This window comes from Symphalangus syndactylus, chromosome 20 (assembly GCF_028878055.3).
Source record: "Symphalangus syndactylus isolate Jambi chromosome 20, NHGRI_mSymSyn1-v2.1_pri, whole genome shotgun sequence".
NCBI lineage: Eukaryota > Metazoa > Chordata > Mammalia > Primates > Hylobatidae > Symphalangus > Symphalangus syndactylus.
Window position 1 is genome coordinate 62,987,725 of NC_072442.2, and position 25,948 is coordinate 63,013,672.

The 25,948-nt window shown below is 43.4% G+C and overlaps 2 protein-coding genes across 6 annotated transcripts in view; one reads left to right on the forward strand and one right to left on the reverse strand.

The window, feature by feature from the left end:
* The window catches only part of NUP88 (nucleoporin 88), a 44,259-nt gene extending 39,480 nt beyond the window's left edge, over positions 1 to 4,779 (forward strand). Inside the window, exon 17 of the mRNA XM_055255778.2 lies at positions 3,042 to 4,779. Within this exon, the coding sequence (XP_055111753.1) occupies positions 3,042 to 3,090 (49 nt within the window). The 3' untranslated portion in view covers positions 3,091 to 4,779. The remainder of the gene's footprint in view (positions 1 to 3,041) is intronic.
* Positions 1 to 25,948, reverse strand: part of RABEP1 (rabaptin, RAB GTPase binding effector protein 1) — a 118,249-nt gene that overhangs the window by 2,780 nt on the left and 89,521 nt on the right. For 4 of the 5 annotated variants that reach the window (XM_055255771.2, XM_055255773.2, XM_063629585.1 and 1 more), the window contains 9 exons: positions 21,669 to 22,136; positions 20,328 to 20,432; positions 17,797 to 17,913; positions 14,573 to 14,671; positions 9,856 to 9,996; positions 5,724 to 5,913; positions 4,803 to 4,858; positions 2,613 to 2,711; positions 1,569 to 1,685 (listed from right to left, as the gene is read on the reverse strand). In XM_055255771.2, coding sequence (XP_055111746.1) covers positions 1,569 to 1,685; positions 2,613 to 2,711; positions 4,803 to 4,858; positions 5,724 to 5,913; positions 9,856 to 9,996; positions 14,573 to 14,671; positions 17,797 to 17,913; positions 20,328 to 20,432; positions 21,669 to 22,136 — 1,392 coding nt within the window. The remainder of the gene's footprint in view (positions 1 to 1,568; positions 1,686 to 2,612; positions 2,712 to 4,802; positions 4,859 to 5,723; positions 5,914 to 9,855; positions 9,997 to 14,572; positions 14,672 to 17,796; positions 17,914 to 20,327; positions 20,433 to 21,668; positions 22,137 to 25,948) is intronic. The other variant, XM_055255772.2, reaches the window with a different exon arrangement.

A 25,948-nucleotide genomic window follows, 5' to 3' on the forward strand; every position in this document is an offset into this window, starting at 1 on the left:
TTTCTGAACTTTGACTGGTTTAGCTGAGATGTAGCAGATTAACTCACCAGGGTCGTCACTTCAAAGGGAGACAGCAAGAACAATTAAAAATTTAAAAAATAATTCCCCAAAGCTACTGTGTAACAGACTGGGATTTTTTTTTTTTTTTTTTTTGGAGACAGTTTTGCTCATCACCCAGGCCAGAGTGCAATGGTGTGATCTCGGCTCACTGCAGTCTCCACCTCATGGGTTCAAGTGATTCTCGTGTCTCAGCCTCCTGAGTAGCTGGGATTACAGGTGCCTGCTATCACACCCGGCTTTCTTTTTCTTTTCCTCCCGACGGAGTCTTGTTCTGTCACCCAGGCTGGAGTGTAGTGGCACGATCTCGGCTCACTGCAACCTCAACTTCCTGGGTTCAAGCAATTCTCCTGTCTCAGCCTCCCAAGTAGCTGGGATTATAGGCACACGCCAACACGCCCGGCTAATTTTTGTATTTTAAGTAGAGACAGGGTTTCACCATATTGGTCAATCTGGTCTCAAACTCCTGACCTCAGGTGATCCACCCGCATCAATCAGCCTCCCATACTGCTGGGATTACAGGCATGAGCCACCATGCCTGGCCCAGACTAGGATTTTAAAGTGTAATGTGTTGGGATTATGGAGACAAATGAGACCTGACTCCCAATCCTGAAGAATCCACAGTTCCAGGCCGGGCACGGTGGCTCACGCCTGTAATCCCAGCACTTTGGGAGGCTGAGGCAGGTGGATCACCTGAGGTCAGGAGTTTGAGACCAGCCTGACCAACATGGTGAAACCCTGTCTCTACTAAAAATACAAAAATTAGCTGGGCGTGGTGGTGTGTGCCTGTAATCCCAGCTACCCAGGAGGATGAGGCAGGAGAATCGCTGGAACCCAAGAGGCAGAGGCTGCAGTGAGCTGAGATCACACCACTGCACTCTAGCCTGGGAAACAGAGCATGACTCCGTCTCCAAAAAAAAAAAAAAATCCGAAATTCCATTGGGAAAAAAACTTAGTTTTAGCACAATATTCTAAATGTCATTATGTCATTACAGGCATTCATAGAGTGCCCAAGGGAGCATAGCAGAGGGAAGGGGCACTTTAGTCCAGCTCAGGGACCTAGAAGGGCTCCATGGAGGGGACAAACCTATGCTGAGCCTTGGAAGAAAGGAGTCAGGAAGGGATGAGATGAGGATACTTACCAGACAGAACACCACGCTGTGGGCGAGGAACCCCAAGCAGTTAAACATGCGAATGTAAAACAAGGCAGAGAGATGAGCAAGATACAGGGGTAGGCCTGGTTGGGAAGAGTCTTACATGGTATGCTAAGGAGTTAGTACTTTACTCATAAGGAGGCAAAATTGGCAAGGTATAGAGAAAAAGAAAAATGGACCAAGTGTGAAGAACACACCAGGTTTCTGGCTTGAATGATTCGGCAGACATCTGGGGTGGAGGTAGGAGCAGCCAGTCTCTAAACCTCTAGCTACTGCCAGTGGTCAAGTCAGGGATCGGCAAGGTTCTGTCCCCCAAAACTGCCTTCATGCTCGTATGTGGTTCCCCAAATGCCTCACCTGAAGGGTCTGTGAAAGCTTTACAAAATCTCTCTGGACTTGCTCACTGACATCTAATTCTGTCTGTAATCTCTGAGCTTTGTTCTTCTCTTCAAACATTAGTTGTTCAACGGTAGCCTAAAAAATACAAGTTTTGAATGAAGATTAATGCCAAAGGGCCGAATTACTTAGGAAATCCAGTAACTTGTAGTTACCTACTACTAGGGCAGAAAGGTGGGTGGATATCCATCACACTCCTATACACGACTAATCTCTATCTATAGGGCAAGCGTGCAAGCCATCTAGACTACTTGCTCTAGGTCCTAAGATGAACTGGGTATGAAAAGCCAGAGGAAGAAATGGATTAAAGTCCTGCCTTCCCCCACCCCCAGCAGCTGGTGACAGTGACAATCATCATCAAAACAGCTGCTAAGATCAGTGTCTGTCACAGCAACAGGGATACATACAGGACTTCCTCTGACAACCTCCACAGTCAAGCATCCACCAGGAAACTTAGTGAATATGCCCCAGGCAGCCCCAGCTATCCCCAGTCTCTTACAGAAAACCAGCAGGATGTGTGGGAGCCTTTCCAAAAATAAGCAGTTCAGCAACACTGTCTGCACTTTAAGGTCTGACCACTCAGCTCACTAAGACCATTTCTAGGAAACTACCCCCACAACATGCATGTTTATTCTAACGGAACTCATCAAAATTTAGGCAGCAAACCTGGTTTGATGCAATCTCTCTTAGGATTTGATACATCAGTCAAATGGAATGACATTTTCAAAGCAGTGCTTCTAACTGGGCAGTGCCCAGGCTTGGTCAATGGCCCTGATTGCCTACTATCTGAAGCTAGCCTATGACACAGGCCTCCAGACCTGGCAGAAAAGATTTAACCCAGCTGGAATAGAGCAATTCGTTTAAGTTTTTTCTTTTCACAAGCTGTCAGTTTTGCCAACTTTTTAAAAGGTGACACTTCAAAGCACCAATATATTTAACAAGCAAGATGTGATCCTACATTCTTAGCCCTAATTTTTAAAATTAAATGACTAATGAAAATACTACCTTAGCAGCAGTCTCTTTCTTTAACTGCTCTTCCAAACTGATCTTTATTTCCTGAAGACTCTCAAGCTGTTGCAACTTCTCTCTTAATGTGGACTCCGACTGTGAAAAAGGAAAAAGCTGAAACTCACATAAACTTCCCTCAGGGCCCCAGTGCACTGCCTAAAAGAGCCTAGAGCCTGGAGAATTACACCAAGACACTTGGGCTACGCTGGGAATACTCCCCTCACCCTTGCAGCTCTGTGGATCCCCTCTGTATTCTTCCTGAACTATTCTTTCATTAACCATTATTAGGTGCCTACTATATTCTGAGGCCTCAAAATGGAGAAATCAGGGTAAACAGACATGTGAAGGAAGAAGCATTTAATTCTGCCAGAAAAGTTACAAAGGACTTCCTAGAGGAGATGACATTTGACTCCTACATTTTTACAGGGCAAAGACAACGGTGACAAGGGGAGAAGATGGAGAGATACTCCAATAAGAGGGAATGGATGGCATGCATTAAAAACACATGCAGCAACGGTGGCATGTTTGGCTGGCCTACAGCACAGCACGTTGGGAGCCACAGGCGCTGAGGCGGAGAGGCAGTGTAAGGCAGGAGAGCTCTGGCTGGGCTAAGAATGTGGACTTGATCCTGTAAATAAAGGGGAACTACTAGAGGGCTTTCCACTAGACTGGACGCGAACAAGTTTCTAATGTTTAAATATCACTTTGATTTCAATATGGAGATGATTTAGGGACAAATTTTGGAGGCAGGGAAGTTAGGCTGTTACAATAAGCCAGGTGAGAGTGAAGTCTGAACTCAAAGAGTGGCAGCTGGAATGGAAAGGATGAGATGTACTTCAACCGCTGATAATTTCTGCTGGTGCAATCTCAGTAGCAAAGTGGAGGCAGGAGGCAGACTGCAGCGGGTGGAGGGATGCCTGGGAAGTCAGGCAGTGGAGATGCTCAAGACTGTGGCAACAGAGGGAAGAAGAAAGACTGGTAGCTCGGGAAAGGAGTGCAATCCAAAGACAGACTTTTTCCTTCTGAATGGGAGACACCTGAGCCTGTTCGTGCATGATGGAAAAGATCAGTCAAGTGGCAGAAGTTCAAGGCCCAGCACTGCACAGGGACATCTGGAAAAGTCCGGAGATACTCAGTCAAAGCACCTATGCAATGACACTGTGGTCAGAAGCAGGTCATCATTTTCTCTGAAGAAAAAGAGAAGGCTGGGAATAAAAGGAAAACCTGGAATTGAGGAGCCCAGTAGTTGAAGATGGCTCTGCCTGATGCCTGAGGAGTGAGGCCAGCATCTGCTGAGAGTGAGGTGGCTGAGGTGAGGTGACTGAAACTGCGACTGTGAGGAATGGAAGAGACGCAACTTAGGACACATGAGAGGCTGCATGAGGAGCACTGGAGGCCCATCTAGCAGCCTGAGCATGCAGTGTCACCAAGTCTCGTGGCATCAGCAGCTGGGGACAGCAGGACAAGGAGTCAAAGACCATAGGGACAGGTGTGGTGGGAGATGAGGGGAAGAGGCAGGCCAGTAAGATGCGACCTAGGGGAAAGAAAGCAAGCCATGAAGCTGCTGAAACCAGGATGAAAGGGGAAGTTCAGAGAACTGGAGGTCTGAATGAGGTGCTTCGATGGACAGGCCCGCAGGATGAAGAGCTGGAAGGATGGCAGATTGTGGTGAAGGAACTTCAGGCTGCAGTGAGATGTCACAGTTGGGCAAAGTGCAGCCCAGTGTGTGGGAAGGGAGAGCAGGGTGGAGGTGAAAATCTCTAAATCAAGGAACAATGAGGTCAGGAAGTTGAATGGGGTTACCATGAAAAGAAATGATGTCTAAGAGGACTAAGCCAGCTAGAAAACATCATCTCGTTTCTAACGTTTTTTATACATATTTCTACTGTACCTCTAAGCATATAACATGTTATGACCATGCCTTGCCTATCTTCTCACTACACTGGAAACTCCAGGCCACAGTCACATCTTAGCCTTACCTCCTCCAGTTTAACGTAGCCTGACACACAGGGCACTCTCAGTAAATCACCGGCACGCCCTTACCCCATGGTTTTCTTCCCACAAGAAAGAAGTTCCTTAAGGCAGGGCCCATGCCTTAACTATTTTTTATTCGTTGGGTGCAGCATAGTAGGAGTCAATAAATAACCACTGGTTGCTGATAGAATTAATTTGAAACTCACGACTTACCTGTCCTTTTTCTACTTTTATTCTTTCTAATTCAGCTTTTAGGCTAGAAATGGAAGCTAGAAGGAAAAAAATGAGATGTATTAGCATTCCTCTATTATTTTGCATGAAAATTTTTTTCTTTAAAATTTTAGAACACCCCCAAAGGATTCAAATATATGCTGAACATGGCTTCCAGGGGGCTGTCTCAAAATTACTACCAAGCACTCAGCATATTTAGGCTCAGGGAAAAGCAGGATCCATGCAAATGGACACTGTGTCATAAACTACTTATAGATCATGTATCCCATTTCTGCAGGGAAATGCCACCCATCGAATCACATTCCCCTGGGTCTGGGTTCAAGGACTGAGAGTCCTATCTATGAATAATTGCCAAAGAGGCCACAGAACTCCTAAAAAGAGTTTTCGGCCGGGCGCAGTGGCTCACAACTATAATCCCAGCACTTTGCGAGGCCGAGGCAGGCAGATCACTTGAGGTCAGGAGTTCGAGACCAGCTTGACCAACATGGAGAAACCTGTCTCTACTAAAAATACAAAATTAGCCGGGTGTGGTGGCGCATGCCTGTAATCCCAGCTACTCGGGATGCTGAGGCACCAGAATTGCTTGAACCTGGGAGGCAGAGGTTGCAGTGAGCCAAGATTGCGCCACTGCACTCCAGCCTGGGCAACAAGAGTGAAACTCTGTCTCAAAAAAAAAAAAAAAAACAAGTTTTTAAAATAACCAGAATTTCTGATTATTTGAATAAATCAGAATATATATTCAGAATCTGAATATATCAGAATATCTACAAAAAATGGACTGAGTCCTTACTAAATTCTTTCCTATGCTTTTCTGTGTTCCAGACTCCACGGCCATGTATTACTTCTTTTACTAAAGTTTTATTTAGTGACTCTAATTCTAAACTACATCACTTTTATGTTCACCTATTTCCTCCTTGCAGTTTTCTATTTCTAGTTGCAGAGTTTCTTCAAGATTTTCTTTTAAACACTGTTCTGCTTGGATCTGCTCCTTTAGGAAAAGTATCTCAGCCTTCAGCTTTTCTTCTACATGGTCTGCTGCTGTCCGCACATTTATGATGTCCTCACGGTACTTTAATACCAACTCCCGCAGTGCCTGGATTCAAGAAACAAATGATTATTGGGTTTGTGAGAGTGAAAGGAAATAAAGAAGCTAAAGATTTTCTATAACCAGAATCTCAGATGTTTTAATGGTTCAAAAATTAAGACTTTGACCATTAAACCACTTAGAGCTTCAGGGCAGGTGCCATGTCAGGTTAACATTCAGTATGTTGGCCGGGCGCGGTGGCTCAAGCCTGTAATCCCAGCACTTTGGGAGGCCGAGGCGGGCGGATCACGAGGTCAGGAGATCGAGACCATCCTGGCTAACACGGTGAAACCCCGTCTCTACTAAAAATACAAAAAATTAGCCGGGTGTGTTGGCGGGCGCCTGTAGTCCCAGCTACTCGGGAGGCTGAGGCAGGAGAATGGCGTGAACCCGGGAGCCGGAGCTTGCAGTGAGCCGAGATCGCGCCACTGCACTCCAGCCTGGGCAACAGAGCGAGACTCTGTCTCAAAAAAAAAAAAAAAAAAAACATTCAGTATGTTATAGAAAAGACATTTCTGGCCAAGTCGTATCTTATGAGCCACATACTCTTCCCTCAAAACTTTCATAAGCAGAAAAATAAAAAGATTAAGTGACTTACAATATGCCATTCAATAGAAATAATACCTTAGAATCCTCTACTATTAACTTACAGAAAAGTGAGAGGAGTTAGGAAATGAAGACAAAACTTGGTAGCAAGTTCACACTGAGTAGCAAGTGTGAACTAAGAGGATAACATTTATTTACTTAGTCACTTATTCATTCAAACATTTACTGAACATCTACCACAGGCAAAGTACTACCTTAGGCCAGAGGTAAATAATGGCAAAGGTGGCTTTCTAAGGTGGTAAGCTGTTTTTCTATAATAAATTCAGTATAGAATTTATTTTTCTTCCTAAATTTTAGTTCTGTCTTCTTTTAGAAATCCTTCCAATTATATCCTAAAGCAACTCTAAAGTAAAAACGGGATTCTCAGATAACAATATATATAAAACAACAGTTTTTAAAATTTCATAAGATTTATTACTGAAGCAGGTCCAAGAATCAAGGCTTACACACTGACTACATTCTTCAAGGATTCTTGGAACTTTTTTCTTTTTCTTGAGACAGGATCTTCCTCTGTCACCCAGACTGGAGTATGGAGTGCAATGGCATAATCATATCTCACCACAGACTCAAACTCCTGGGCTCAAGCAGAACTCCACTTCAACCTCCCAATGTGCTGGGATTACAGGCAAGTGCCACTGTGCCCGGCCTGGATTCTTGGAACATTTTAAGATCTAGGACTAGCCGGGTGCAGTGGCTCAGGCCTGTAATCCCAGCACTTTTGGGAAGCCAAGGAAGGCGGGTTCCTTGAGGTCAAGAATTCGAGACCAGCCTGGCCAACATGGTAGCCAGACATGGTGGCACACACCTGTAGTCCCAGCTACTCAGGAGGCAGAGGCAGGAGAATCGCTTGATCCCAGAAGGCGGAGGTTGCAATAAGCTGAGATTACACCACTGCGCTCCAGCCTGGGTGACAGAGCAACACTCTGTCTCAAAATAAATAAATAAATAAATGAAATAAAATCTAGGAATAAAAAGTCTCTAAAACATGGAAGACAGGATTCTTTCCTGACAAAAGAGAAAAATCTAACAGAGGTGGAAGGTGGTAGAACAGTGATTTTAAGCTGATAGCAAAAGTCAACAGGTTCCCAATACCATTTTTTTTTTTTTTAATTGAGACAGGGTCTCACTCTGTCTCCCAGGCTGGAAGGCAGTGGCACCATCTCAGCTCACTGCAGCTTTGACCTCCTGGGCTCAGGCGACCCCTCCCACCTCAGCCTCCCAAGTAGTTGTAGCTGGGACTACTACAAGTGTGTGCCACCATCTTTGGCTAATTTTTTTTGTTTGTTTCAGTAGCATCAGGGTTTTGCCATGTTGTCCAGGCTGGTGTTGAACTCCTGACCTCGAGCGATCCTCCTGCCTTGGCCTCCCAAAGTGCTAGGATTGCAGGCCTGAGCCACCATACCCTGCCCCCAATACCTTCTTTTGATGACAGCAGTCACCAATTCAGAAAGGAAAGAAGGCTCTCCCAAGAGTGCCTGTAACATGAGCTGAGACGACAAGAAGTTGGGGAAAGCTGGGGGACAGCAAGGAGCTAATGGCAAGATAGGCAACTGGTTTTTTGTAGATGATGAAATAAAAAATAACAGTCATGTTAATACGTATATAGGAAAAAAGAATGAGTTCCAAATTGTAAAGATTGAATCTGTAGGGTATAATTAGGGGAAACTTCTACTTACTAAGATTTCCTTTAAAAGGAGAAAAAAAAAAAAAAGAAACAGGTATAAAGGTTGGGTAGGACAGGCGCGGTGTCTCACGCCTACAATCCCAGCACTTTGGGAGGCCAAAGCAGGCTAACCACTTGAGATCAGGAGTTTGAGACCAGCCTGCCCAACATGGCGAAACCCCATCTCTATTAAAAATACAAAAAAAGGCCAGGTGTGGTGGCTCATGCCTGTAATCCCAGCACTTTGGGAGGCCGAGGCGGGCGGATCACGAGGTCAGGAGTTCGAGACCAGCCTAGCCAAAATGGTGAAACCCCATCTCTACTAAAAAATATTTTTAAAAATTAGCCAGGCACAGTGGCACGCGCTTGTTGTCCCAGTACTCGGGAGGCTGAGGCAGGAGAATCACTTGAACCCGGGAGGCAGAGGTTGCAGTAAGCCTAGGTTGCACCACTGCACTCCAGCCTGGGTGACAGAGCAAGACTCCATCTCAAAAAATAAAAATAAAAGATAATAAAAAAATAAAAATACAGAAACAAATTAGCCCAGCATGCTGGCGCATGCCTGTAATCCCAGCTACTCGGGAGGGTGAGGCAGGAGAATCACTTAAACCCAGGAGGTGGAGGTTGCAGTGAGCCAAGATCACACCACTGCACTCCAGCCTAGGGGACAGAATGAAACTGTGTCTCAAAAAATAAAAATTAAACATAAAGCTTGGATAAAGTTAAGGAGACAATTATGAATGTCTCTGGGAAACTGGTTTTGTAGCCCAGGTTTACCCAACCACAGAAGAATGTAAGTGACCAAAAGTGTCATCTTTGGCCAGGCGTGGTGGCTCACTTGAGGTCAGGAGCTCAAGACCAGCCTGGCAAACATGGTGAAACCCCATCTATACTATAAATGCAAAAAATTAGCGGGGCGTGGTGGCAGGTGCTTGTAATCCCAGCTACTGGGGAGGCTGAGGCAGGAGAATCGTTTAAACCCATGAGGCGGAGGTTGCAGTGAGCAGAGATCATGCCATTGCACTCCAGCCTGGGTGACAGATAATATATTATCTGTCTCAAAAAGAAACAAAAGTGTCATCTTTATGGACAGCATGATGGTGAGTGTGGTATAACCTTTCAAGTACTAGATACAAAAACAAACATCATAAGCAGCCAGCATGGTAACCCCTTCAAACATTTAATTTCTGGCACACTCTCAATCTGGGCCGACAAAAATAATTTATAGATCTTGAAAACATTAGGCTACGTGAAAGAGGATGGACACAAAAGACCACATATTGTATGATTCTATTCATAGGAAAGTCCAGAATAGGGAAATCTATACAGGCAGAAAGTAGATTAGTAGTTGCTTAAGGCTAGGGGAGGAGGGGAAATAAGGATGGTAGCTAAAGGGTGAAGTGTTACCTTTTCTTTTGTGTGTGTGTGTGTGTGTGTTTGTTTTTAGCTGGTGTACTCAAGTCACAAGGAGTTACAACTTGAGGTGATGAAAATGTTCTAAAATTGATTGTGATGATGGTTGCACACATCTGTGAGTACAGCAAAAACCACTGAATGGTACACTTTAAATGGTTGAATTGGCACATGAATTATATCTGAATAAAACTGTTTACATAAAGAACATACAGCCATTTCAGAAAATGTACTTGTTGACTTTTTTGATCCTGTGGAAAGTAAGTTACCTCTGTAGTGTCTGGGAGGATGAAGTCTTCTGCTTGCTGTAATGACACATGCAAGCTGTGCTTTCCCTGGAGACTGTCGTTATCTTTCTGTAACCTCACCAGCTCTTCTGAAACCTGTTCCCGTGACTGCATCAGCACTGCCTAAAATAGAAGTAGATACTAATCACAGCCAGAAAGGTAGATCCGGTCTGGTGATAGCTACACCAGAGAAAAACAAGACCAAACTAAAGGAGTGCTGAGGACGGACGGGGTATGGTGAAGTTCTGCTAGACTTAGAAAAAGCTGCGCAGAGATTTTCTGATCTACAGCATATATTCAACAAGGGGACAGGCAGTGAAGCAAGTATCTGAGGCTCATTCTCCACTGTTACTACAAATGGCTTAAAAATACTATCTCTTGGTTGGGTGCAGTGGCTCACGCCTGTAATCCCAACACTCTGGGAGGCTGAGGTGGGTGGATTGCCGGAGCTCAGGAGTTTCAGACCAGCCTGGGCAAAACAGTGAAACCCTGTCTCTACTAAAATGCAAAAAGTTAGCTGGATATAGTAGGGTGCCTGTAATCCCAGCAACTAGGGAGGCTGAGGCAGGAGAATCGCTTGAACGCAGGAGAATTGCTTGACCCCAGGAGGCGGAGGTTGCAGTGAGCCAAGATCGCGCCATTGCGCTCCATCCTGGGCCACAGAGCAAGACTCCATCTCAAAAAAAAAAAATTAATAATAATATTTTCCCTCCATATCCCTGTACTACAGAAGGACCAGGATCTCTAGTTCAATGGATGTGGCTGACATCATCAAGACCTGTATCAGACAGAGCATGTACTCTAAGACAACTGCTATTTCCCCGTGGCGTGCGTTTAACAGAAAGGAGGGAGAAACATCAGTTCCCATTATGTATACCTCTTTTCAGGCTCGGGATCACTGTGAATGGCCCAGCAGGCCCAGATACTGGAAGTCATCAAGAGGATCTAAGCTCAGGAATCACAGAGCACTTGAGAAGCTTATTCTTTTTTTCTTTTGAGACAGTCTCGCTCTGTAGCCCAGGCTGGAATGCAGTGGTGTGATCTCGGCTCACTGCAACCTCCACCTCCCGAGTCCTGGTTCAAGTGATTCTCCTGCCTCAGCCTCCCAAGTAGCTGGGACTACAGGCACGCACCACCATGCCCAGCTAATTTTTTTGTATTTTTATTAGAGACGGGGTTTCACTATGTTGGCCAGGCTGGTCTCAATCTCCTGACCTCGTGATCCGCCCACCTCAGCCTCCCAAAGTGCTGGGATTACAGGCATGAGCCACCGCACCCAGCCAGAGAAGCTTATTCTTAAAATGGGAAACACTCCCACTTGTGCATGTTGATGTGTAAAACAATTTTAGGTATTTCATATTATTTGTATCAATATAAAAGTTATCCCAGCAAATCCGGGTATCAGATAAAGCTCTACAAAAGCATGTGACTCCTGCTAATCTGTAATACTAAAGTCTCTTACCTTAAGGGTACACATACATGTAGATTATGCTCTCATACAACGTTTATTGTGCAGCTACTACTCTATGCCACATGTTTTGCTGCCCACAGGAAATACAGAGATAAAAGACAAAGACTTTGCCCTAGAGAAGCTCATAGTCCAACAGAGGAGAAAGACAAGTAAACCAAAAACTACAATACCATAAACTGCTATGACAGAGATTGGGTACTGCAGTGATAAAAGGACAAAGGGGTACCTAATTGGGGGCAGGAAATTGGGGAGAGGGTTAAAGAACACTTCCCAGAGGAAGCGATGACTGAGCTGCATCCTGAAGGACAAGCAGGCCGGAGACAGGCAGTCAAGGCCATGCATACGCTCTGGCTAAAGCCCACTGGCTCTTACTGTCTTCAGACTAGAATCCGCTGTGCTTTATAATCACTGTCACCCATTTACAACAAAATCTTAGTATCCCACCACCTTTTGGATATGAAAGAAGGGAAAAAAGAATATGTATATATTTGCTTGTTTTTGTAAAGAGAAAAACAGAAGGATAAGCCAAAAATAAATTAAAATGATTACGTATAAGAGTGGGTGGAAATGGGGTGAAAAGGATAGGGAATGGAAATGGAGCTGAGTATTTATTTTTATACTTTTGATTATGAACCATGTTACATATTCAAAATATAAATCAAGAAAGAAAAATCAAATCTGAAAATGTAATATAAAGAGAAACAAATGGAGCTAACTATATATCAAATTCCTAATACAACCACAGAGAGAAAAACTAACATTTGAACACAGCACTTAAACTGTAAACCCTTATCTGAGATACAGTCTAAGGGCAGAACTACAAAGAAATGTTGGCCTTTACTTAGTAGATTTGCTGTTGGTAGTAATATTGATGTAGTCATTCTGAAACTATTTTGTCCCCACCTTAACCAAGTGATCAAATTTAACATCCCCAGTAATGGAAGCACCCATCATTAACGTGCCTCATTATGTTATGAACCTCCCATTGAACCATTTCATCTATGTAGTATTCTTGCCAAGATGTCTAACCTGAATCAAATCACAAGGAGATAATCAGAAAAATGAATTCTACAAGACAGATGGCCTAAAACAAAGCAATTGGCCGGATTCTTAAAAATAAAAAAAGAGTGGGAGACTGTTCTAGATTTAAAGTGACTAAAGCGACACGACAACAAGATGAAATATGTGATCATTGATTGGTTCCTGGATCAAAATATAGAAAATATAAAAAGGAAAACCACCACTAAAAAGTAATCAAAGACTTATTGGGACAACTAGTTAAATTTTAAGGATGTAATAATAGTACTCTAGCAATGCAGAACAACTCTTTGTTTTAGGAAATACATACTAAAATACTTATGACTGTCATGTCTACAATAACTCCAAATAGTCCAGCAAAAAACACAAACCAAGACATACGTACACATACATCGTATACCTACAAACATACACAGAAAGACTAAAAACAAGGGCAAGCATGCACTAACGTGGTGAGTTTCTCTTACTTATGGTAATTTCAACAAAATGGTCATGTATTGGAGTTCATAGGACCTCAACCTTAATTTCAACAGTTCTCCAGTATCACTGACACACATTCATTTTAAGTGAAACCAGCTTGAAAAATGTCTGCAAAGGCTGATGGTTTTAAAAGACAAGAAGGAGGCCGGGCGCGGTGGCTCATGCCTGTAATCTCAGCACTTTGGGAGGCCAAGGTGGGTGGATCACCTGAGGTAAGAGCTTGAGACCTGCCCAACCAACATGGTGAAACCCCGTCTCTACTAAAAATAGAAAAAATTAGCCGGGCGTGGTGGTGGGCGCCTGTAGTCCCAGCTACTCAGGAGGCTGAGGCAGGAGAATCACTTGAACCCAGGAGGAGGAGGTTGCAGTGAGCCGAGATTGCGCCATTGCACTCCAGCCTAGGCAACAAGAGCGAAACTCTGTCTCAAAAAAGAAAAAAAAGACAAGAAGGAAAAAGGTGCAAGGGGACAAAGGAGTGGAGGAGGCTCACCACTATGAAACTGTCAGTATTTAGCAGTGATTTTTACGCCAGTGTTATTATATTGTATTTTCTAATTAGAGAAAACACATGAAACTATGGGTCAATGATTAGGATGAGATGCTTCCCAACAGACCAGGTTTCAGATTTAGGGATCAGCTCGTAGGCCATTCAGATACTGACCTAATGCCAATTAAAAACATTCAATGACCATTCCACCCAAGGCTTTTTTTTGTAAACTGTCATCCCCGGGTAAGCATCAGCTTTGTAGAATCACCCCAGCAGAGCCACCTCTACTTTAATTTAGTTGGAGGCATCAGATGTAGGCTCCAACTTTGAGAAAAGGAAAAACAAAGCAAATGCAGCCAGACTAGTGTGGAGGGAGGCCCAAGCCTGGGGAACTATCTGCAAAGGCCCTAGCCAGCGCTTGCTCATAACACTCTGCCCCATCCCTCTCAGAATAGATGGCCTTCTGGAAGTTCCCCAGCACCACAACAGTTACATGTTTTTTTCATAACCCCTGTGAAACTAATAAGGTTATTTTTTTTTCTTTTGAGACAGAGTCTTGCTGTGTCACCCAGGCTGGAGTGCAGTGGCGTGATCTCGGCTCAGTGCAACTTCAGCCTCCCAGGTTCAAGCGCTTCTCCTGCCTCCACCTCCCGAGCAGCTGGGACTACAGGTGCCCACCACCACGCCCGGCTAATTTTTTCTATTTTTAGTAGAGACGGGGTTTCACCGTGTTAGCCAGGATGGTCTCAATCTCCTGACCTCGTGATCCACTCGCCTCGGCCTCCCAAAGTGCTGGGATTACAGGCATGAGCCACTGCACCCAGCCCTAATAAGGTTATTCTAAATAAATTAGCCATCCAGGAAAATCACAAAATGACTGGTCAAAAGCTGCACCAGCTAGGGCTCTCAGACATTCAATTTTTTAGCTTTTATTTGGAATTAAAAATTAAATATAAGTCCATAGTTTATTCTGTTTAGGTTTCCCAAATCAGAAAAATAAGTTAAACGATGAGAAAAAATTTTTGTTTGGCCAGAAAGTAGGTTTAAAAAAGGAATAATGTCTTTACAATATTTTGTCCATTATTAATGTTCTACAGTCCCGGGAGAAGACAACAGTAACTACTTTGGACAGGATGGTAAATTCCTATCAAAGATGATGTCAAGATAGAACAAAAAAGGAATGTATGTAACATAGTTGTCATTTACTTAAAATGTAAACTTACCATCTGTTCCTGAACATCCCTCTTTGCCTGGGAAAGCCCCTGCTGTAACTCTTCAAGTAAGATCTCAGAGGCCTGGGCTCTTAGGACGAGCGCAGAGATCTTTAAAAAAACACATGTACAGAAACATAGTTAGGAAATCAGTTATTCTGAAACTAACTCTTCCAGCTTCTAACTATTTAGTGTCTGGAATTGACATTTTATTTGTTCATGGGATCCACTCACCATCATCCAACAGCTGCGTGCACATCTGCTACGTGCAAAGCCTTGGCCTTTCGGATAACACAAGGCAGTGCCAAAAGCCGAGTCACATGCAGCCATACATTAACAAAGAGCATTCTATGGGTGTCTAGGCAGATAGTAACTCACGTGACCTAGTTGTAGCTATGTTTAAAGATGTTTAAAAAAAAAAATCACGCTGGGTGCAGTGGCTTACGCCTGTAATCCCAGCACTTTGGGAGGCTGAGGTGGGCAGATCACCTGAGGTCAGGAGTTCGAGGCCAGCCTGGCCTGCATGGTAAAACCCCATCTCTACTAAAAATAAAAAAAAATTAGCTGGGTGTGGTGGCAGGCACCTGTATTCCCAGCTACTCGGGAGGCTGAGGCAGGAGAATTGCTTGAAAACCAGGAGGCAGAGGTTGCAGTGAGCCCAGAATGCACCCTGCACTCCAGCCTGGGTGACAAGAGCGAAACTACATCTCGAGTTTAAAAAAAAAAAAGAGAAAATTTAATTTCACATAAATCACAGTGCAGAATTTGGCACAAAAAAAAAGAACAGACCAACTGAACAGAAGATAGTTCTGAAACTAATCTACACAGAGCAATGGGGGAAAGGTGGATTTTTTCACCAAGTCATACAGAAATTGGCTATCCATACTTTTTTTAAAAAAAAGTTTTACCCTTGGCCGGGTGCGGTGATTCATGCCTGTAATCCTAGCACTTTGGGAGGCCGAGGCGGGTGGATCACAAGGTCAGGAGTTCAAGACTAGCCTGGCAAACATGGTTGAAACCCCGTCTCTACTAAAAATAAAAAATCAGCCAAGGCACAGTGGTAGGCGCCCATAGTCCCAGCTACTCGGGAGGCTGAGGCAGGAGAATCGCTTGAACCTGGGAGGCGGAGGTTGCAGTGAGCGGAGTTCGTGCCACTGCACTCTAGCCTGGGCGACAGAGCAAGACAAAAAAAAGTTTTACCCTTATCTACACTGTGTGTATGTGTATGTGTGTGTGTGTAAGTCAGTTCTAGAGGAATTTTAGATATAAATGTGAATAAAACATTTATAATATAGGATATCTTCATAACTCCATAGGAAAAGATTCTTTTTTAAAAAGGAAAATCACAAACCATAAAGAAATGATGAATAAATTTGATTTTTTTTTTTTCTTTCAGACGGAGTTTCACTCTTGTTGCCCAGACTGGAGTGCAACGGTGTGATCTTGGCTCACTGCAACCTCCGCCTCCCGGGTTCAAGCGATTCTCCTGCCTCAGCCTCCCAAGTGGCTGGGATTACAACAGGAATGCGCCGACACACTCGGCTAATTTTGTATTTTTAGTAGAGACAGGGTTTCTCCATGTTGGTCAGGCTGGTCTCGAACTCCTGACCTCAGGTGATCTGCCCACCTCAGCCTCCCAAAGTGCTGGGATTACAGGTGTGAGCCACTGTGCCCAGCCAAATTTGACTACATTATTAAGGACTTATGTTCATTAAAAGACACCATTAATGAAGACATAAGCTACTGATGGGCCAGGTGCATGGGTCATGCCTTTAATCCCAGCACTTTGGGAGGCCGAGGCAAGTGGATCACTTGAGGTCAGGAGTTCAAGACCAGCCTGGCCAACAATGTGAAACCCCGTCTCTACTAAAACTACAATAATTAGCCAGGTGTGGTGGCTGAGTGCCTGTAATCCCAGCTACTCAGGAGGCTGAGGCAGGAAAATTGCTTGAACCCGGGAAACGGAGGTTGCAGTGAGCCGAAGTTGCGCCACGCCACTCCAGCCTGGGTGACAGAGCAAGATTCCATCTCAAAAACAAAACAAAAAATATAAGCTACTGAGTAAAAGACACCTGCAACACTTATCACCCAAAGATTCTAACATTATATAAAGGATACCTAACAAATCAGTTTTTAAAGACCAAAAAAAGTAAAATAAACAGACCACCCAATAGAAAGATGAGGATAAGACTTGAGCAGGAATCTCTCACACACAGAAAATCCCAATGGCCAAGAAACATGAAAAATGCTAAATAACTTCAGTGGTCATTAGAGAAATGCAAACTACGCCACAATGAAATACCATTACACATCCACCGAAATGGCTATAATTAAAATAACAAAATAACATTTTTCAACACCTTAGAACCACAGGAACTCTCATACATTGCTGGTGGAGGTATAAACTGGTATAACCACTCTGGAAAACTATTTGACGTTTTGAACATTTGTACCCAAGCATTCCACCCCTAGTTACATATCCTGCAGAAACATGTCCATCACGCCCTATACAAAAATTTCAAAGCAACATTATTCATAATATCCCAGAACTGGAAACAACTGAAATATCCATCAACATTAGTCTGGATAAATTGTGGTATATCCGTATAATGATATGACTATTCAACAATGAAAATGAACAAACACTCCATGCATCACGAGTAGGAATAGCACTGTTGAACGGAGGAAGACAGACGCAAAAGAACACAGACCATATGGCTTCATTTTCTAAAGTTAAAGCACAGGCTAATCTAATGGTGTTACAAGTTAGGACGCTGGCTGCCTGTTGGGAGGGAGTTGTAAGTGCGGGGAAAGTGAGGGCTTCTGGGGTACCAGCTAATATTCTATTGCTTGATCTCAATGGTGGTTACACAGATGTTGGTTCTAGTATGTTTGGTGTATATTTTTTTCATGTTGCTATACTTTTAAAAGGTTTAAAAGAAAATAATTAGTATCTTTGTCAGCAAGTTTCCAGTGCAGCAGGAAAACCTAACTAATACAAATAAAAAAGGAGAATCAGAACCTCCTGGTGTTTACTGACCAATTATTTCGAAAGTTATTCTTTAAAAATCTGTAAAACAGATATCACAGAACGATCAGTAAGAAATCTTTTTACCTGAGGGGAAATAAAACTGCCAAATCTTCAAGGCAAAAGAAACATGACTATATTTTTTGAATCTTTCAATTAAACAACCCAGTCATCCCTCATGGGCCACACTCTGTAAACCCTCCCTTACCTGGTGACTCGAATCTTCACTGCTCTGCTTTATGAAGTCTTCCAGCTCCTGCTTATCTTTCATCGTCTTCTCTAACTGGTCATTAGCTTGCCTTAGCATCAGCTGTAGTTTTTTCACCTATATCATTTTAAAAGTCAATTAGAAAGAAAAACCAGAATCCTTTTATAAATTTTTTTTAAAAATCTAACTCCAGAATTAAAAAAAAAATCTCTTATGTCTTTTTTTTTTTTTTTTTTTTTTTTTTGAGACGGAGTCTCGCTCTGTCGCCCAGGCTGGAGTGCAGTGGCGCGATCTCGGCTCACTGCAAGCTCCGCCTCCCAGGTTCACGCCATTCTCCTGCCTCAGCCTCTCCGAGTAGCTGGGACTACAGGCGCCCACCACCACGCCCGGCTAATTTTTTGTATATTTAGTAGAGACGGGGTTTCACCATGTTAACCAGGATGGTCTCGATCTCCTGACCTCGTGATCCGCCCGCCTCGGCCTCCCAAAGTGCTGGGATTACAGGCTTGAGCCACCGTGCCCGGCCTCTTATGTCTTTTTCTAGGAAACACCACAGATTTTTAAATTCAGACAGAAATTAGATAAATGACCTCAAGAGAACTGTACTGTGGTTTACAGTTAACAAATCATTTTTCACACACATCTCATCTGAAAACATCTGCTTCTCCCCCAGATCCTCTAGGCCAGGACACTGTTCTCCCTAACTAGAGTGTATCCCTCTGTCTCCAGTCTACCACCCACACTAACACCAGAAATTTTGTAAAAGTGAAATAATATAATTTCCCTACTTAAAACTCTAAATGCCTCTCGAAGTCTTCAGGGTAAATTTTTTTCTTTTTCTTTTTGAGAGTCTCTCGCTCTGCAATCTCAGCTCACTGCAACCTCCACCTCCTGGGTTCAAGGGATTCTCCTGCCTCAGCCTCCCGAGTAGCTGGGATTACAGGCATGCACCACCACACCTGGCTAATTTTGCACTTTTGGTAGAGATGGGGTTTCTCCATGTTGGTCAGGCTGGTCTATGAACTCCCAACCTCAGGTGATCGGCCCGCCTCAGCCTCCCAAAGTGCTGGGATTACAGGTGTGAGCCACCGTGCCCGACTTCAGGGTAAAATTTAAATCTCTTCAATCATCACCCCTCCCTAAGTGATGTCATCATGGCCTCCCTTTGTAGCTTACTCTCCCATTATTTTGTAACAATCACCCCGTGTGCCCAGCCACATAACTACTCATACTTCCTAGAATACATCATTTTCTTTCCTAACTCTGTTCTTTGTATATCTTCTCTCCATGAACACCCTTTTCCCACTTCTTTTTCTGACTAATTTTTAGCCAGGCTTTAAAACAGTCTACTGAAATGTTTATGAAAACCATTCCTACACCACACTATCAGGGGCCAACTACATTAGTTTTGCAAATACCTTTAGAAATTTACCTTTGAAACATCTATGCATAAAGCACACAGTATATGAAGGAACTCAATAGCAGTGACATTTGAAAATATTAAACCATCATTCTAATTGGCTTAAAGTTATTTTGAAGGCTAAGGGAATAATCTTCATAACAACCAAAGAACAATTTGGAAATATGAGGAAAAAGTATCTTTCTTACACAGACTTTTACAAGCCTACTCTCATGCATTTCTACATTATTTCCTAAATGCTATCAAGGTACCCATTATTAAACACTGCATTTGAAAAAATACTGAAGATTTATCAATCTCAGCATACCAAATCTACCAAAGCTTAATTTCTGGGAACTTATTAACCTTAATTCAACAAATTTATGACAAGAAATGAGTAATAGGCAATGAAGGACACAAATTCTGATTAATATAACATTCAATTAAACCTTTATTCTATTGGAGGCAACAATCAACCTTTTATCTCCCTGAGATCTCCATATCATAAAGTACTTTCCATGTACATAAAATCACTTTTAGGCCTTAGGCGGAAGGGGCAGGGTAGAAGAGATGAAGCAGTGTCCCTTTAAGAGCTGGGCTGACCTGTGCAGATACACAAAAACAGAGTCCTGGCCGAGCGCAGTGGCTCACGCCTGTAATCCCAGCACTTTGGGAGGCTGAGGCGGGTGGATCACGAAGTCAGGAGTTTGAGACCATCCTGGCCAACATGGTGAAACCCCGTCTCTACTAAAAATACAAAAAATAGCTGAGTGTGGTGGCATGTCCCTGTAATCCCAGCTACTCAGGAGGCTGAGGGAGGAGAATCACTTGAACCAGGGGGTCGGAGGTTGCAGTGAGCTGTGATCCCCCCTGTACTCCAGCCTGGCAAAAGAGCGAGACTCCCTCTCAAAAAAACAAACAAACAAAAACAATAAAGAAAATCAAAAGCAGAGTCCTAGTGAGCTCCCACTGGAAACGTAACTGCCATTGCGTGTACCAGGTTATTTCATAACTTAACAAGATGGATATGCTACATAATGTAAATGGGACTGGGGCTGGAGGGGAAGCAATTCATTCTGCACCTCCAGTGAAAACTACGATACCCAATTTGGCACATCCAGAAGAAACTCACCTGGTCTCTCGTTTCAGCCTCCTGAATCTGAATTCCTTGTAACTGTTTTTCGTAATTGGAACACATATCACAACGTCTACCAAGTTTATTTCCAGCATTATGTACCTGAAGGGCACCAAAATTACCTCTTATCAGGCAAAACAAAATAATTCTACATCACACACTTGAGGTACACGTGTATAGTCTTACCAATGGTAGTCAGTAGAACATGAAGTAAACACTTTCTTCAGGGCCTTATGGCAAAAAGTTACAATATAGGGTCAGATTCTAAAAAATCAAACTCTCCAGTACAAGTATGATAGGACACATGGGACACAATTTACCACCAAGAGGCACAAAACATCACATCTGAGGAAAACACAAAACAAGCAAAAGGTACTATACCATGGCACTCACGGTTTAATACTAACCAACCAAAGGGAAGGAAAGACAAAAGCAGTGCCAAGTCACCGTTTCACCAGCTCCAATTATAAAATAGGTAAGAAACTAGTAAATAGCACCTTCTCACGTATGTGTTACTTAAGACCAATGAGAATAGTTTCTTTCCGGCCTCAGTGAGCTGTTCCACTTACTGACCCATGGCTTCCTTCAAGGAAAGCAGCCCTCAGTCAAGGAAAGCACCAGGAGTCAGGTTTTGCGACTAGGTCGAAGGGAGCACTTGAGCAACTCACTTTATCTTTCCCAGCCAGTTTTCTCACCTGTAAATGGGGGATAACCATGCCCCACTTGCCTCATTATAATCATAAAGCTTAAAGAGATCAGGTATGTGAAAGGCCTTTGTAATCCATAAAGCATTAGCAAATATCAAAGTGTTTATCTCCTAATCTTACCTGTGAATTTACAAATTCTCTAAGGAGGAAAATCAACTTCATTAAAGATTGGTTTCTTTTCTCTCCCATATTCACAACCCCTCTTTAAACCCACTCTCAGCATCAACAGCAGACAGGCAGTTGCACTTTTGCTCTAAAGGAAAGATGAAAGCCTGGATCCTGGAATACATTGAGATTATAGAAAACTGCAAAGCAAACCAAATTCAGGTTGCTCTAACTTAAATTCAGCAATGCTAGTCAGGCAGATTGCTCCAACCTGAGAGTTGTGAGTTCAGGTGGGCAAGTTCACATTCACTGTGATTAACTAGCTAGCTCCTTTCTCTGTCACAATTACCTGGAATAGCCAAAGCAGACTAAGACAAGGGTCAGGTGACACAGGTTAACATCCACTTGCTGGCAACATGTGCCTGCACTGACTCCAGGAACCGTCTGCTGAATGAACACTAAATCCCAGAGCTTCCCAGTGTGCCTCAGCGTGAGCAGGAGGAAAAACGTGAGAAAGGTAACTCACCTCTTTCTGCAAGAGATTCCACTCTGTTTCACTAACTAAACGATAACCACTAGGGGACACATAGGCACTCTCCATGCCCTGGGTAACGCTGGAGAGGAGGGACGCCGTCTCTTCTTGTTCTGGTGTCATCGCCTTGATTGCTCTTTCCTGATCTTTGGTTAACATAAACCCACTTGGCATCTGGAGTGACCCAAGGGATGCAGTATCAAAATTCTCAGACACTGAATCTGCTCCTACCAGTGGTCCAAAATCTGACTCGTCCAGGTTTCCAGCAGATTTTGCTTTGTAGTTATAGCCTAAAGCTTTGGATTGCAATGAGCCCGAGGTTCCCAAGCTGTCTGTAGACTGTGCTCTCCTGAGTCCATCTTTAAACATGTCATTGTCCGATTTACTGAAAGGATCTCCAGATGGCAACAATAAGTCTGCATCTAAGGAATGGACTGAACCATGGGTGCTATCTAAATGCTCCTGAAATGTGAAAATATTGCCAAGTTAGACAATTCTCTGCATTTTTAAAGACAAAAACTATAATAAATGTATTCTGCCACTCATTACACATGATAATCATTAATGTGCTCCCTTCATAGACTCAGTGAACAAACATTTACTAAGTGTCATTTCTACGTGCTGGACACGAAACCAGGCCCTCAGGATACAACTGTGAGCAAGATATAATCCCTGACCTCGAGATACATAACGGCTTCAAAAAAAAAACAGGCAGACTGTTATAATACTGTGATAAAAAGATGGGCTGAAGCTATGTGCTGAATGCTCTGGTAGCTCAAAGAGCTCCCAAATACGAAGAGTTGAGGAACGTCACCTGCAATTCAGCACTGCATCTGTCAAGCGCGAGGTGCCTATCATGTATCCAAGCAGAGATGTCTCCTTGACAGAGGGACACAGAAGGCTTTCGATAGAGACTTGGGAGTAACTATCGTATAATTATAATTAAAGTCACAGCAGCAAATCAGAACACCTAGGATGAGTGTGTAGGAAAAGAGGGCCAAGGGCAGAACCCTGAGAAAGACTAACATTTTGGGGATGAGCAAAGGAGGAGCCAGAGTAGTGGAAAAGAAATGACGAGAATGTAGTATTTTCTTTTTTTGAGACAGAGTCTCGCTCTGTCACCCAGGCTGGAGTGCAGTGGCGCAATCTCGGCTCACTGCAAGCTCCACCTCCCGGGTTCACGCCATTCTCCTGCCTCAGCCTCCCGAGTAGCTGGGACCACAGGCGCCCGCCACCAAGCCTGGCTAATTTTTTGTATTTTTAGTAGAGACGGGGTTTCACCATGTTGGCCAGGATGGTCTTGATCTCCTGACCTCGTGATCCGCCCACCTCAGCCTCCCAAAGTGCTGGGATTACAGGCATGAGCCACCGCGCCCGGCCCAAGAATGTGGTATTTTCAAGCAAGGTGTAATCGACATATTCAATGTTGTATACTATGCGAAAGAAGATACAAAAAGTCACATATAATGTAATTCCATCTATTTAAAATGTCCAGAATAAGTAAATCCATAGAGACATAAAGCAGGTTAGTGGTTACTAGAGGCTAGGGGGAAGGGAAAATGGTGAGTGGCTCTAATGGGTATGAGGTCTCCTTTGGGAGTGATAAAAATGTTTTCAAACTAAAAACATTTGTGTATATATGCAAAGCCACTGAGTTGTACACTTTAAATTTTATGTTATGTGAATTTTATCTCAATTTTTAAACAATGTGGTACAGCACATTCCCGAAGACAAAAAGCAAACCAGTGCCATTACATGAAGCAGTTGCATAGTTAGTGGGGAAATAAGAAAAATGATTTAAAGAAAAATGTAACAAGTTTTCCTTCCAACTAAATTTATTCCATTTAAATGACAATATTTTAAGATAATATCCTTTCTACGTTTTGTTGTTAAATGCTCTTTTTTAAATGAACCAGAGGAGACTGTGGAATACAGTTGTTGTTACTGGCAAGCTCATGTAACCTATTTTATTTAATGTTTTAAAAATATTCTTGGTGTAATAAAAAGGTGACAAATTTTGAGTTAATGCCTCCAATTCTTTCCTTTTAAAGATTTTTACTCATCTGAAACTGCAATGGCTAAGAACACAAATTTCATATATATTAAGCTTACTATGGCAAAGATCCCAAGTAAATATCCTAATAAAAACTGGGATAAGCCATTCTGTTAGTTTACAAATAACCCTAACACCCACTGCTATGTATCATATAAAGTGCTGCTGTGATACTGAAGAGGGAAGGGGCTAGGGATAGAACAGTTGTGAGGGCCATTTGAAAAACATCAGACTACAGGCCTGGTGCAGTTGCTCACGCCTGTAAATCCAACACTTTGGGAGGCTGAGGTGGGAGGACAGGTTGAGCCCAGGAGTACAAGACCAGCCTGGGCAACATAGGGAGACCTCGTTTCTACAAAAAAGTTTAAAAATTATCCAGGCATGGTACCACACGCCTGTAGTCTCAGCTACTCAGGAGGCTGAGGCAGGAGGACTGCTTGAACCCAGGAGATCACAGCTGTAGTGAGCTGTGATGGTGCCAGTGTACTCCAGCCAGCCTGGTGGCAAGAACGAGACCCTGTCTCAAAAAACACAAAACAAAAAACCCCACATCAGACTACTACACTGGCAATAATATATTAAAAATGTTTACATCCTTGAATTCAGCAGTTCTTTTTTTTTTTTTCCTGGAGACAGAGTCTCACTCTGTCACCCAGGCTAGAATGCAGTGGTGCAATCTCGGCCCACTGCAGCCTCCGTCTCCTGGGCTCAAGGGATTCTCATGCCTCAGCCACAGTGAGTAGCTGGGATCACAGGCGCCAGACACCATGCACGACTAATTTTTGTATTTTTAGTAGAGATGAGTTCCGCCATGTTGGCCAGGCTGGTCTCAAACTCCTGGCCTCGAATGATCCGCCTGTCTCAGCCTCCAAAAGTGCTGCGATTACACTTGTGAGCCACCATGCCCGGCCAGGCAATTCTTTTCCTAAGAACTTACACTAAAAAATAAAATAAAATAAAATCAGATGCATCCATAATGATTTTTGTACAAGGAAAAATTATATAACATTATGACATTACTTATAATAATGAAAAATTGTATAGTAGTAAGAAATGGAACCAACTTGACTATCAGTGTGTTAATCACGCTTTTCATTTTCTATATTTCATAATGTTTTGATTTACTGGAGGCCTTGCTGGCTGTGAAGAAACTGCTTCCCAGGACTAGCTAATTTCTAGAGATAATCAACAACTCACCTGACTGTAAACACGCCTTTCACACACAAACCATTCAATCCCAAAGCCATATCCCAACCACCTCCCTTACCTAAGTCACACACTGAACCAGTATTTCCCCTGACCTAAATGAACCCAGGGCCAGTTCCAGACAGCTAAGAACAGACCCTATACCCCAAAGGCTGCTGGAATTAATTACTAGCCAGTCCTAAACTCTCTGCTCTGCTCCACTTTGCCTTTCCCAAAGAAACCACAATAATAGCTATGGCCCATGCTTTTCTCTCGCTCCTGCTCCTGCCTTCTGACCACCTCTGGTGCTTCCCTGCTGTGGCCATGCAAGGTGTGCTGTGCCTCTGCTTCCAGGAGAACTGTGAGTAACACAAAACTTTTTTCAGTGGCATTGACCTCCCTATGTCATCAGTCAATCACCATTATGAATTAAAAACCAGGCACAAGCTGGACACAGTGGCTCACACCTGTAATCCCAGCACTTCGGGAGGCCGAGGTGGGCAAATCACTTGAGGCCAGGAGTTTGAGACCAGCCTGGCCAACATGGTGAAGCCTTGTCTGTACTAAAAATACAAAAATTAGCTGGGCATGGTGGCTCACACCTGTAGTCCCAGCTACTCGGGAGGCTGAGGCACGAGAATCGCTTGAACCCAAGAGGTGGAGGCTGCAGTAAGCCAAGATCATGCCACAGCACTCCAGCCAGGGTGACACAGCAAGACTGTCTCAAAAAAACAGAAAAAGGCAGAAATCAATTAGTAGGGAATTGGTTAAAAGAATTATGGTACATTTAACGCTGAAATTCTGTCAGCTACTAAATATCATTTTGGGGAAAAAACATTTAATGAGGTGCCAAAACCTTAGAGTAGATTTAAGTGGGGGAAAAAATTTACACAAAACACTATGTAGTTATAATCTAGATTATGTTTTAAAAGTGCAAACAGAGCCAGGCACAGTGGCTCAAGCCTGTAATCCCAGCACTTTGGGAGGCCGAGGTGGGCGGATCACAAAGTCAGGAGTTCGAGACCAGCCTGGCCAA